Here is a 12,894-nt window from a genome sequence, read left to right as displayed (position 1 = left end):
ATTTGCAAATGATTGGCTTTTTAAATTTTGGCTGGTTAGCTCTTTGTTTTCCGTGCTGGATCAACAGTGACAAAACCTCAAAAATCATTAAAGTAGATTTTGGAAACTTAAATTGTTTTGTTTTCAATTAAAAAAAAAAAAAAAAAATAAAATAAATAATCATTCTCATTTATGAAACTCAGTATAGTTAGTCATGGCTTCTCCCACGATAGGCTCAATAATCTGAATAAATGTATTGATTGATTGATTATTCATTAATAAATTAATTTAACATAATGTCAGCAGAATAAAGAGCTCAAGTCCACAGGAACAATTTGTCTGCCAACCAAACTGATTGTGAGATTCATCATCTTGCAGCAAGATAGTGAGCCAGAACAGTGCAAGTAAAAATTGGCCTTGAAAAATGTTTTTTACTCACCATCTGAAAACATGTGATTTTCCAGTTATGTGATGATGAACATTAAAATTTGCTATGCGTACCAAATAAAGTCTTAAAATCTTTTTGGGTTTCTTTTCAGAGCAACAGCCATCCTTGCTTACTTGCCTCAAGAGCTGCTGGGAACATCCTTCTATGAGTATTTCCACCAGGATGACATTGGCCATCTGGCAGAGTGCCACAGACAGGGTATTTGAAAACGCGGGTCTGATTAATTTACTTTTAACACTGGATAGCAGTTGTGATGGAAGGAAAAGGTCATGTACCTAGCTAACTGAAGACTAGCTATCGCCGCCATCTTGAATCAGATATAATTTGAGTAGGACTTGACGTCAGACAAATAGTGTCTCTGTAAATTTGACGATAAAGGTTAAATTGTGATTGGTACTGCAAACACATACACAGGCCATACCTTCTGACCTCTGATGTACAGTATTGCGTTGGGTTTCCCTCTTATTTTAAATATCATTTGAGAATTGCAATAAAGGGACACATACGACAGTGCTCATAATAAATGGGTAGACTTTAAAAAGTCTTTTTTTTTTTGTCAACTCCTCAAAGAATGGATGTACGAATTTCATAATTTAGATAACTTTTTTTGTAAAGAAATTCACGAATCCTGACAAATTATTGTGAAAAGAAATTCAAGGTTTTCTCACAAATCTGTTGGACTGTACTTATTTATTGGAGCGCTTTATGTACTGCTGTTGTGCAATGGTAACTACAATACATGAGACAAAGCTGGGGTCCCCTAAATCAATTCATTTGTTTATTCTGTTTTCTGTTGTAGTGCTGCAGATGAGAGAGAAGATTAACACCAACTGTTACAAATTCAAGATCAAAGATGGCTCTTTCATCACACTGAGGAGCCGATGGTTCAGCTTTATGAACCCCTGGACCAAGGAGGTGGAATACATAGTTTCCACTAACACTGTTGTGTCGTAAGTGGCAGAGGACAAATACAGGATGTCAAAAAGACTTGTTGTGAAACAGATAATTTCAACTTTATTGTCTATCTCTAGGTGTCCTATGATAGAAGGATCAGAATACACTCAATCTGCTGCCTCCCCACAGAGTATGGACAGTGTTCTCCCTTCAGAGGGTAAGCTTAAAATGCTGTCTAGCACAGTACAAACTGCAACCACTGTCGAGCATTACTGATCACTGACTTGCATAAAAACGGTTCCTGTTGACTAGTAGGTGGAGGAAGACGGGCATTGCAGACGGTGCCTGGCATTCCCGGTGGCACAAGAGCAGGAGCTGGGAAAATTGGAAGAATGATTGCAGAGGAAGTTATGGAGATCCAAAGGTAAGAGTATATTGCTGTTTGTAACAAATTGCAACCCGTGCTCTCCACTGAGAGACTGAGTGTGAGAGTGTCCGATCATCTGCACCCTGGTGTGCACCAAACAAGCGCTGGCAAAGTGCAGTTTGTTTTTCTTTATTTCTGTCTACTTCTGGCATCCCTCTGTCTGTGGGTGAAACGGACAAACTCAGCATTTTAGAAGTTTAATATTACAGATGGACGAGTACTGATACTAGGTATCAGTATCTGGCCGGTATTGGCCTTATTTCAAGGTATCAGGTACTCGTGAAGGCACCCAATACCAGCCACCTATACGTAAGGCAAAAGAAATTCGACATTGAGTCAGTCCTCCTTGCCCGTAGTTGCTGCTGCACTGCAGCGACACATTTGACATATTGGTGAATTGTCATGTGTCAGAAAGAGAGAAAATTTCTTTGTTCACAATTATCTGTCATTGTGTTCATTGAAATGTTATGTATCAAAAGTCCTTGTGGTATTGGAACTCTCAGTATTGGTGAGTACTCAAAGAGTGAATACTCGTACTAGTATCGGTCTGAAAAAAAGTGGTATCGAACATCCCTATTGAATATATCAGCTGGTAAACGTATCACTGTATAGATCAACAAATGTTCAAATGCTGTTTGTGTTGTTATCTTACAGTATGCACATGCTTTTACTTGGCCCAAAGTTAAATATGCCAATGTGATGAATGAATTAAAATCAAATGTGTAATGTAAAATACACCAGATATAATTTTCAACTTTAGGTCTGGACCAGAGATACTAATTACATTTACACACGTCTTTTGTCAGGGCTTGTAGTAGAGGCACATAAAGATTTCTGGTGTAGGAATGTACTTCTTTAGTACCAGTGAATGATTCAACCAGGTTATTGTGGTTCTGATTTATTAAGTTAGAAAAAAAATTATATTTGATACGAACAGTACATTATCCCATACAAGGCAACTCATGCCAGGAAAATTAAGCTTCTTTTCTCTCTGTGTGGTACGAAGATTGCTTTTGTGGGGTATGAAAGCTTTAATGGCTGTTTCCATATTCCTTTTAATCTTCCTATTGACAAATCATTCACTGGTTTGATTGTAGGATCCGAGGCTCCTCCCCTTCCAGCTGTGGTTCTAGCCCATTGAACATCACCAGTACCCCTCCACCTGACACCTGCTCTCCTGGGGGAAAGAAGGTGATGTACACTCAGACAATACTTACTGGAAAAGAAAGTCTTGAAAAGCAGAGGCACATTTTAAAGAAACATAATTATCATAAGTACATTCTTCCTGTCACATTCATTGATTAACAAGAACGCAGGCATCAATGCAAGTCAACTATGTATACACAAAATTGTTGGTACTCCTCTGCTAATGCAAGAAAAACCCACAGTGGTCACATAAAAAAATTAATCTGACAAAAGTCATAAATAAAAGAGTAATGAAAATTGATCAATGAAAATCAGACTGCTTTTGAATTGTGGTTCAACAGAAATATTTAAAAAAAACTAACTCATGAAAAAAGGCCCGGACAAGAAATTATTGTTCCTTTATTATTTTGTTGCACAATCTTTTGAGGCAAGCACGATTTTTGTAACTTTCAATGAGACCGCTGCACCCTCTCAGAATGTTTTGTGGCCCACTCTTCATGAGCAAACTGCTCCAGTTGTCTCAGGTTGGAAGGGTGCTTTTTCCAGATGGCATGTTTCAGCTCCTTCCACTGATGTTCAATAGTATTTAGATCAGCGCTCATAGAAATCCACTTCAGAATAGTCCCAATATTTTGCTCTCAGCTATTCTTGAGTGTTTTTAGCGGTGTGTTTTGGGTCATGATCCTGTTGCAGGACCCATCACCTGCGATTGAGACCAAGCTTTCTGACACTGGGCAGCACATTTCTCTGTAGAATATAGTGGGGTATAAAAAGTATTTTTTCAGCCACCAATTGTGCAAGTTCTCCCACTTAAAAAGATGAGAGAGGCCTGTAATTTTCATCAAAGGTATACCTCACCTATGAGAGACAAAATGAGGAAAAAAATCCAGAAAATCACATTCAGATTTTTAAATAATTTATTAGCAAATTATGGTGGAAAATAAGTATTAAGTTCATCTCAATACTTTATATACCCTTAGTTAGCAATGATGGAGGTCAAATGTTTTCTGTAAGTCTTCAAGGTTTTCACACACTGTTGCTAGTATTTTGGCCCATTCCTCCATGCAGATCTCCTCTAGAACAGTGATGTTTTGGGGCTGTCCCTGGGCAACACAGACTTCCACTCCCTCCAAATATTTTCTATGAGGTTGAGATCTGGAGACTGGCTAGGCCACTCCAGGACCTTGAAATGCTTCTTACAAAGCCACTCCTTCGTTGCCCGGGCGGTGTGTTTGGGATCATTGTCATGCTGAAAAACCCAGCCACGTTTCATCTTCAATGCTCTTGCTGATGGAAGGAGGTTTTCATTCAAAATCTCACCATACATGGCCCCATTCATTCTTTCCTTTACACTGATCAGTCGTCCTGGTCCCTTTGCAGAAAAACAGCCCCAAAGCATGATGTTTCCACCCCCATGCTTCACAGTGGGTATGGTGTTCTTTGGATGCAACTCAGCATTCTTTCTCCTCCAAACACGACAAGTTGGGGTTTTTACCAAAAAGTTATATTTTGGTTTCATCTGACCATATGACATTCACCCAATCATCTTCTCGATCATCCATATGCTCTCGAACAAACAAACAAACAAACTGACGGGCTTGGACATGTACTGGCTTAAGCAGAGGGACAAGTCTGGCACTGCAGGATTTGAGTCTGGCGGCGTAGTGTGTTACGATGGTAGCCTTTGTTACTTTGGTCCCAGCTCTCTGCAGGTCATTCACTGTGTCCCCCCGTGTGGTTTTGGGATTTTTGCTCACTGGTTCTTGTGATCATTTTGACCCCACGGGGTGAGATCTTGCGTGGAGCCCCAGATCGAAGGAGATTATCAGTGATCTTGTATGTCTTCCATTTTCTAATAATTACTCCCTTAGTTGATTTCTTCACACCAAGCTGCTTACCTATTGCAGATTCAGTCTTCCCAGGCTGGTGCAGGTCTACAATTTTGTTTCTGGTGTCCTTTGACAGCTATTTGGTCTTGGCCATAGTGGAGTTTGGAGTCTGACTGTTTGAGATTGTGGACGGGTATCTTTTATACTGATAGCAAGTTCAAACAGGTGCCATTGATACAGGTAACGAGTGGAGGACAGAGGAGCGTCTTAAAGAAGTTACAGTCTGAGAGAGCCAGAAATCTTGCTTGTTTGTAGGTGACCAAATACTTATTTTCCACCATAATTTGCTAATAAATTCTTTAAAAATCAGACAGTTTTCTTTCGCATTTTGTCTCTGATAGGTGAGGTATGAAAATTACAGGCCTCTCTCATCTTTTAAAGTGGGAGAACTTGCAAAAATGGTGGCTGACTAAATACTTTTTTTGCCCCACTGTACCTTCTTAGTGATGAGATTTCATTGTACCGTGCACAGATTCAAGACACCCTGTGGTAGATGTAGGAAAGCAGCCCCAGAACATAACAGTGCCTCCTCCATGTTTAGTGTAGGGACAGTGTTCTTTTCTTATGGTTAATTTTTGCATCTGTGAAAATAGAGCTGATGTGCTGTGCCAAAACATTTCAGTTTTGTCTCGTCTGTTTGTAGTACATTTACACAGATGCTTTATTGCTTGTCAGCATGCAGTTTGGCAAATTCCAGTTTCGCTTTTTTATTGTTTAATTTAAACAGTGGTATCCTCCTTGGTCATCTGCCATGAAGTCCACTTTGGCTCAAACGACGACGGATGTTGACCGGATTTCTTTGGACGTTGTTCTGGGCTGTTTTGTTACCATTCGTATTGTGCGCCTCTTCAATATTTCCTCAATTTTACTCCTGCGGCCACATCCAGGGAGGTTGGCTCCAGTCCCATGGATCTTAAATTTCTGAATAATATATGCGACTGTAGTCACAGGAACATCAAGCTGCTTGGAGATGGTCTTATAGCCTTTACCTTTAACATGCTTGTGTAATATTTTTTTTTCCAATCTGCTGAGACAAGTCTCTCTCCTTCTGGTCCATGTTTAGTGTGGTACACACTGTCGCCAAACAGCACAGTGATTAAATGTCACCCTTTAAATAGGCCGACTGACTGATTAAAAGTTTGAAGACACCTGTGATGCTAATTAGTTGACACACAATCTTTTCTAGGTGTACCATAATTTTTGTCCAGGCCTGTTTCATGAGTTTGTTTTTCAAAAATAATTCTGTTGAACTGCAATTCAAAAGCAAAGTCTGATTTTCATTGGTTAATTTTCATTAAATCTTTAGCTATTATTACTTTTGTCAGATTCAAGTTATTTCTGTGACCACTGTGGGTTTTTCTTACATTAACAGAGGGGTACCAACAATTTTGTCCATGTGTGTATGCTTCACTAATCAGCTTGTGGTCTCTTTGCCAAGTTAGTCATAAGAAAAATACCATCAATGCGACTTAATGAGAAGTATGTACAGGTGTCTCCAACTGCTCAGCTTTTGTTGCAGCAGCTGTGGTTCTCTGTCAGGTAACCTAGGTTACCTACACTTTATTAAGTACAATTCATATAAAAAACTTTAACTGGCACAAAGTGAAAAATAATCCTAAGAAGTATTAGACATTCAGACAGCTGAAAAATCTTCACATATCAGAGGTATAGTATGCAAGATTATAATAAAGTATTTTACCTGGCATTTTCGGCCAATGTTTCTCTTTGACCTAAAAATTTTATCCTTTCTGCCTATTGTCTGCAAACAGAATTAATTGCACTTCCACTCTGTGTGTAAAAAATGAACACTTGAAGCTGTTCGCGATTCATTATGTATTAAGCTCAAAATTACTCATACACTGGTCAAAATCTGTGTTGGTGTATTTTTCTTTGGTAAATGGATGTCTTTGAGATGGAAATGACAGTCACAAAGACAGTTATGGCCTTAATTTAAAAAGACAAAGCCCCACTTTTTCTTTTTTTCAATTTTAAAATATTTAGACAACAAAATTAAATGTCCAGTCATGGTGATTTTGTCAAAGTGTCCACCAGCCAAGACTGAACCTTTTTGCCTGCTCCATGTGGACAAACAAAGCTGCAAACTGAATGGAAACTGTTCTCAGCCCAGATTTCAGCTGGCGTGTTCTGACAGTAACTGATACATGTGTCATGTTAATAGATTCACAATGGAGGGACACCTGAGCTAGCCAGCACCGGGATCCTTCCTGGGCCTGATTCTGTCGGCTATCCCTACTCCAACCAGTCCATCATGAGTGAGTCTCGCACACATGCATGACAGTTAATTGCGGGGCATACGTTCAAACCCACTTGTTACATTTTATTATAGGGTTACCTCTCTCTCGTTCGACAGTTGTCCAAATAAGAGGCAAAACGTGTTTGCTTCAAGCTTTTTGTCACTCCCAGTTGAAGTTTACTGTAAAACTGCCATTTTCAGTTTCGATACAGAATCGTTACAGCCTTAATGATGACATACATTAGATGCTGGGGGACTATTTTCTCGCAGATTGTGATGGAGGATGATGCCTCAGGAGATTATTTGTACTCTTAGTGGGATTTTCAGTTATTTTGTTGGTTGCAACTGAATCACCATTTTCGCCTTATTTCTTTCTGTTGAGTGGTCAATCTTCCTCAGCTGTTAAATGGGTAAACTCTTTGATGTCCTTACCTGCTATTGAAATTGACTCACCAGTGGTCTTTTAACAGTTCCTCAAAGTTTGGGGTCAATATCTTCTTCCTCGGGTACTGGTTGCTAAAAAGTATTGGAACAGACATTATTAAAATTAACATTATTAAATTAACTTAAGGTGGGACTTTGAGCGACTGGTTAGCACATCTGCCTCACAGTTCTGAGGACCTGGGTTCAAATCCGGCCTCGCCTGTGTGGAGTTTGCATGTTCTCCCCGTGCCTGCGTGGGTTTTCTCTGAGTACTCCGGTTTCCGCCCACATCCCAAAAACTTGCATGGTAGTTTCATTGAAAACTCTAAATTGCCCATAGGTGTGAATATGAGTGCGAACGGATGTTTGTTTATATGTGCCCTGCGATTGGCTGGCGACCAGTTCAGGGTGTACCCCGCCTCACCCAAAGATAGCTGGGATAGGCTCCAGCACACCCGCGACCCTAGTGAGGATAAGCGGTAGGGAAAATGAATGAAATGAACTTAAAAGTGAATAACATTTAATATTTGGTGGCATAACCCTTACTTGCAATAACTGCATCAAGCCTGCGACCCATTGACTTCACCAGACTGTTGCATTCTTCATTTGAAATGCTTTTCCAGGCCTTTATTGCAACCTTTTTCAGTTATTGTTTGTTTCATCCTGATCTGCAACAAGAAACATTTGGTTGAGGTTACTGCTGTCAAAGGAGGGTCAACCAGTTATTAAAATCCTCCATGCCCTGTGAATGTTTACATTATCCATCCATCCATTTTCAATACCGCTTAACCTGTTCAGGGTCGCGGGGCGCTGGAGCGTATCCCAGCTGGCTTCGGGCAAAAGGTGGACTACACCCTGAACTGGTCGCCAGTCAGTTGCAGGGCACATATAGACACGGGCAACCATTCACACTCACATTCAAACCGTCACTAAGGGGGAACTGAACCCACGCTGCCTGCACCCAAGTCAGGCGAATGTATCACAACACCACCAATGACTTAGTTTACATTATTTTATGAAAACGTAATTGTTTGTGTGGTATTAGTTTAACCAGACTCTGTTTATTCTTATTTACATGATTAGACTACATTTTATGACCAATTTATGCAGAAATGTAAGACATAAGGGTTCACATACTTTTCAATGCTGGTCTTGGTACACTAAAAGGCGTGCAACCCTAAATTCTGACTTGCCTGTGTACTGTAAAAACACACACAAAAAAAACACACTTAAAATCTTAGATATAGTGGCAGTTCAATCTAAACTCTTCTTTCTGCTCACGCGCGGGCTAATAAAATTTCGCATCCCTCAATGCAGGCGACAACTCCCACCTGAGTATAGACATCATGGACGAGCCCGGCTCCAGCAGCCCCAGCAATGACGAGGCGGCCATGGCTGTCATCATGTCCCTTCTGGAGGCGGACGCTGGCTTAGGCGGCCCCGTGGACTTCAGCGACCTGCCTTGGCCTTTGTAAACAAGCTGAAGGACACGCACCGAGAGAGAGAGAGAGAGAGAGAGAGAGAGAGAGAGAGAGAGAGACCCTCCCAGCACCAGAGCCACCGGTAGAGAAGGTTCAGCCAAGGAAATGGCTTTACTGTTACATTTTCCATTCTGTTTCCTGCACTCTGTTGCAAACTACACTGCAAAAGAGTCATTCTGAATGAAACAGAAATGAAGATTCAAATATAAAAAGTGGCTTCACGGAGCTTCAAGCTGAATTCAAAAGAAGGCATTTCGATAATATATGTAAAGATGAGCACTTTTGCAGTGATAGTTATTGCCACAGTTGGACATTCTACAAATGGATCAGTTAGGATAACAGTGCTGTGACGCTGACGGACAGGACAGCCTTCTTTCTGACACTGGCTCTGTGCCCCGCTGTCAGCTGCTGAGCCCCAACTAACACGGAAACATTGGGTGGCTCGTCGCTCCCGGGTGGTATTAGTCTCCGAGTGTTGTTGTCGGTTTTAGTTGACATGCAGAAACAGTCACAGCAGTTAACCCTCTGCATTATAGCTAAAAAGACACTTCACTCCAATAATTCCACATGAAAGTCTATTCCAGTTGTCTATATATCAGAGGAAGACATCTAGCTGTTGTTTCCCTCTTACTTCCACTTTTTAAATTGCGGCTTGCGTCTGGGTTTCTATGACTCATTTGAAAACCATCGAAAAAGTTGTACTTAGTGGTCCTCATGAAGCTGAACCAGGTTTTTCCCATTGACATTTTAGCTGGCAATCATGATGGCGAAAAAAAACAACTCATTGCCGTCTTGTGACTCTTCCACCAGGGAAGCAAGCAAATAAGTTGTTAGAATGTGACGGGAGCAGCAGTCTATGTTTTAAGGCCCTGTACCAAGACACCACTCCCCCCCCAAAAAACAACAACAAAAATAGTGCTCTCATCATTCATTTTGACAGCTGCACACTTTGTCCAGGCAGTCTTCCTGGCAAGCTAATTAGCATCAAAGTCAGACATACGGAGCCCTTAACACAAGTTGACTGTGTTCTCAGTCACTTAACAGTTTAATACCTGATGGCTAAGTCATCTGGGGTCATTCACACGCTGTAAATCTTGACACCTGAAAAGCAGATACGCGCGCTCCACACTGGTTTTCGTTTTTTAAAGGAGACCGGGGACGGAAGTCTCGGGCCACACTGAAAATTAACGTCGGAATGTATGATCATTAATCTTTTTTGGGGGGAGGGATAAGATGTAATGTATAAGTATGGAGTTGTCTTTTTTTTTTTTTTTTTAGGAAAAAGTAGTATTCTCCCAAAAAGTTTGCTTTGATTAGAAATTAGTATTAAGAGAACAAAGTTTATCTTATTGCTTGTTAGTGGCTTCCCCCCCCCCATGTAAAATCACTTTATTAAATATGTAGTCATATTTTGTCAAGAAAATAAAAATCGAAAAATATATCCCCCCACCAAAAGTAGTTTTGCCATATGTACTGTATAGTGAAGTTATATTTTTTGGAGATAAAAGGCTGACTATTGTAATGAAATGAAGTTTTTCAAGAACAACATGATTTTATGAGTATGAAATTGTATTTTGTTTAAGAAAATAATAATGCGTTCCCCACATTAATCGAAACAAAAACATTCCCATAATATTTAGAACTAGAATCGTGCAACTTTATTCTCCATAATTGCTTTATTCTTATTAAATTATAACTTGATGCTTGAAACATTAAAAAAAAAAAAAAAAAAAAAATTTGCAATGTTTTCAGTGTGGCCCTAATACTTCTAGGTACACCTCCTGGGTGCATTTTACTGCGAAATTGATTTTGGTCTATTTAGCACTTGAAAACATAGATTACTACGATGTGAAACTTTCAATGGAAAATAAATAAATAAAAAAATGAAATGGAAAAAGAAAAACACAAGATGCAGCAGAGTAAGACTGGATATGATTAAGTCATGAAGGACGGCCTTGAGTTGTCTGTTCTTCACTTTAGTTTGTGATCCCTTCAATGATAAAAATGATATCTCAACATGACATTACCTTGCTGCTGCTAAAAAGCTGTTTCCTTCAAGGATTTCAATTGAAATGGGATGTCAAGAAGGCGTTCGCGGATCTCTCCGCCTGCCCGTATGGAGACAATACAGTACAACACTGAGTACATCCAAAAGGTTGAATATGGAAGTGTTACAAAATATTTGCAGGGCAACTACCACAAGTTGAAACTGATGCCACATTTGCCATGGGATTTTCAAATAAGTTAAGAGTAAATGAATTAAGTAAAACGTCAGCATTGCAACTGGGAATGTGGTCTCAATTGCCTTTCCTTGATAAATAAAGGTTCAAACACAGCTACAAAGAGACTATATGGCGTTTGCTTCATTTAGCGCATGAGAAGAGGCGAGAGTTGTGGCAGGACAACACTCCTGCATATCATGCACTGAGCATCTGACAGTTCCTGGCTTACAAGAACATGGCTTGGAAAGAAAAAACCTTGGAGTTTGAATTTGAAATATATCTTTTGTGACACCAGTCCTGGAACCTTTCTGACACATCTCCAAGAAGATGCTGTATGTATCTGGTGCTATGCCACTGCATACTACAACAATGAACATCTTGTTCAATTAATACTTTTCTGACCGTGTCAATTAAAACGTGTGCATAATTACCTTTTGTAAAGGCATCATTTTAGATCCAGCTCTTGTGTTGGATATCGTTATAGTGTGCAAGTGGTCATAATGTTGTGGCTGGGATCTAGACACACTATTTTACGAGCAAAAAACACATTTCAAAATGACTTTTTTTCTACTAAAGCTAGTTCTCTCCATACGGGCAGTTTTTTTTTTTTCTTTTTTTACTTACTATATGGGATGTCAAGAAGGCGTTCTTGACATATATAGTATTTGTATTTATAATTTGATAGTTCTCAATCAGATTGTCAGCGGAGCCCTCATTCCGACCGCCCATTTTATACTGAACTGGAACTGCATGACAGAAAGACAGTCGGTCAGGCAGCAGCTGATGAGGTTGTCCACTCTCTCTGTTGTAGTGCTTTTTCTGTGTTTTAAAAGCTAGACACTACAATAAAGTGTTCCCCAAGTCGATTTCCTGTCCCCACCGGACAATAATGTATCAAACTATAAATATGATGTTAAAAGTATACTTTATGCAAATATGAGTATGATGTGTATTGTATCAGCAGTGAAATATTTTTAAAATAAAACTATTGTTTCTGTCAGTTTGAACTCTTGGTGTTTCTATAATTTTTCTGACCCCACAGAAAGAAACCTCTATTCCTCCGTAATGTGCATGCACTCACAGCTGACAACGAGGCGTTTTATAGCAAGTATGTGTGTTTGTGTGTGTGTGTGTGTATATATATATATATATATATATATATATATATATATATATATATATAGATAGAGAGAGAGAGAGGAGAGAGACACACACAACCCCAATTCCAATGAATTTGCGATGTTGTGTTAAATATAAATAAAAAGAATACAATGATTTGCAAATCAAGTTCAACCTATGTTTAATTGAATACACTACAAAGAAGATATTTATTGTTCAAACTGTTCAACTTTATATTGTTTTTAGCAAATACTTTTATGGCTGCAACACATTCCAAAAAAGGTGGCAAAAAAGACTAAGTTGAGGAATGCTCATGAAACACCTGTTTGGAACATCCCACAGGTGAACAGGCTAATTGGGAACAGGTGGGTGCCATGATTGGGTATAAAAGGAGCTTCCCTGAATTGCTCAGTCATTCATAAGCAAAGATGGGGCGAGGTTCACCTCTTTGTAAACAAGTGCGTGAGAAAATAGTTCAACAATTTAAGGCCAATGTTCCTCAAATTACAATTGCAAGGAAGTTTGGGATTTAATCATCTACGGTCCATAATATCATCAAGAGGTTCAGAGAACCTGGAGAAATCACTGCATGTAAGCGGCAAGGCCGAAAAC

At 39.5% G+C, this 12,894-nt stretch overlaps 1 protein-coding gene across 5 annotated transcripts in view; it reads left to right on the top strand.

Moving 5' to 3' along the window:
- Positions 1 to 12,170, top strand: part of LOC133477809 (basic helix-loop-helix ARNT-like protein 1) — a 39,972-nt gene extending 27,802 nt beyond the window's left edge. For 3 of the 5 annotated variants that reach the window (XM_061772980.1, XM_061772979.1, XM_061772977.1), the window contains 7 exons: positions 519 to 625; positions 1,227 to 1,377; positions 1,459 to 1,538; positions 1,634 to 1,745; positions 2,846 to 2,939; positions 6,963 to 7,056; positions 8,778 to 12,170. In XM_061772980.1, the coding sequence (XP_061628964.1) occupies positions 519 to 625; positions 1,227 to 1,377; positions 1,459 to 1,538; positions 1,634 to 1,745; positions 2,846 to 2,939; positions 6,963 to 7,056; positions 8,778 to 8,935 (796 nt within the window). In that variant the 3' untranslated portion in view covers positions 8,936 to 12,170. The remainder of the gene's footprint in view (positions 1 to 518; positions 626 to 1,226; positions 1,378 to 1,458; positions 1,539 to 1,633; positions 1,746 to 2,845; positions 2,940 to 6,962; positions 7,057 to 8,777) is intronic. The other 2 variants (XM_061772981.1, XM_061772978.1) reach the window with 1 other exon arrangement.
- The last annotated feature ends 724 nt before the right edge of the window (positions 12,171 to 12,894 follow it).

The sequence above is a fragment of the Phyllopteryx taeniolatus genome, chromosome 5, assembly GCF_024500385.1.
Source record: "Phyllopteryx taeniolatus isolate TA_2022b chromosome 5, UOR_Ptae_1.2, whole genome shotgun sequence".
Classification (NCBI taxonomy): domain Eukaryota; kingdom Metazoa; phylum Chordata; class Actinopteri; order Syngnathiformes; family Syngnathidae; genus Phyllopteryx; species Phyllopteryx taeniolatus.
This window is presented reverse-complemented; position numbering and strand designations above follow the sequence as displayed.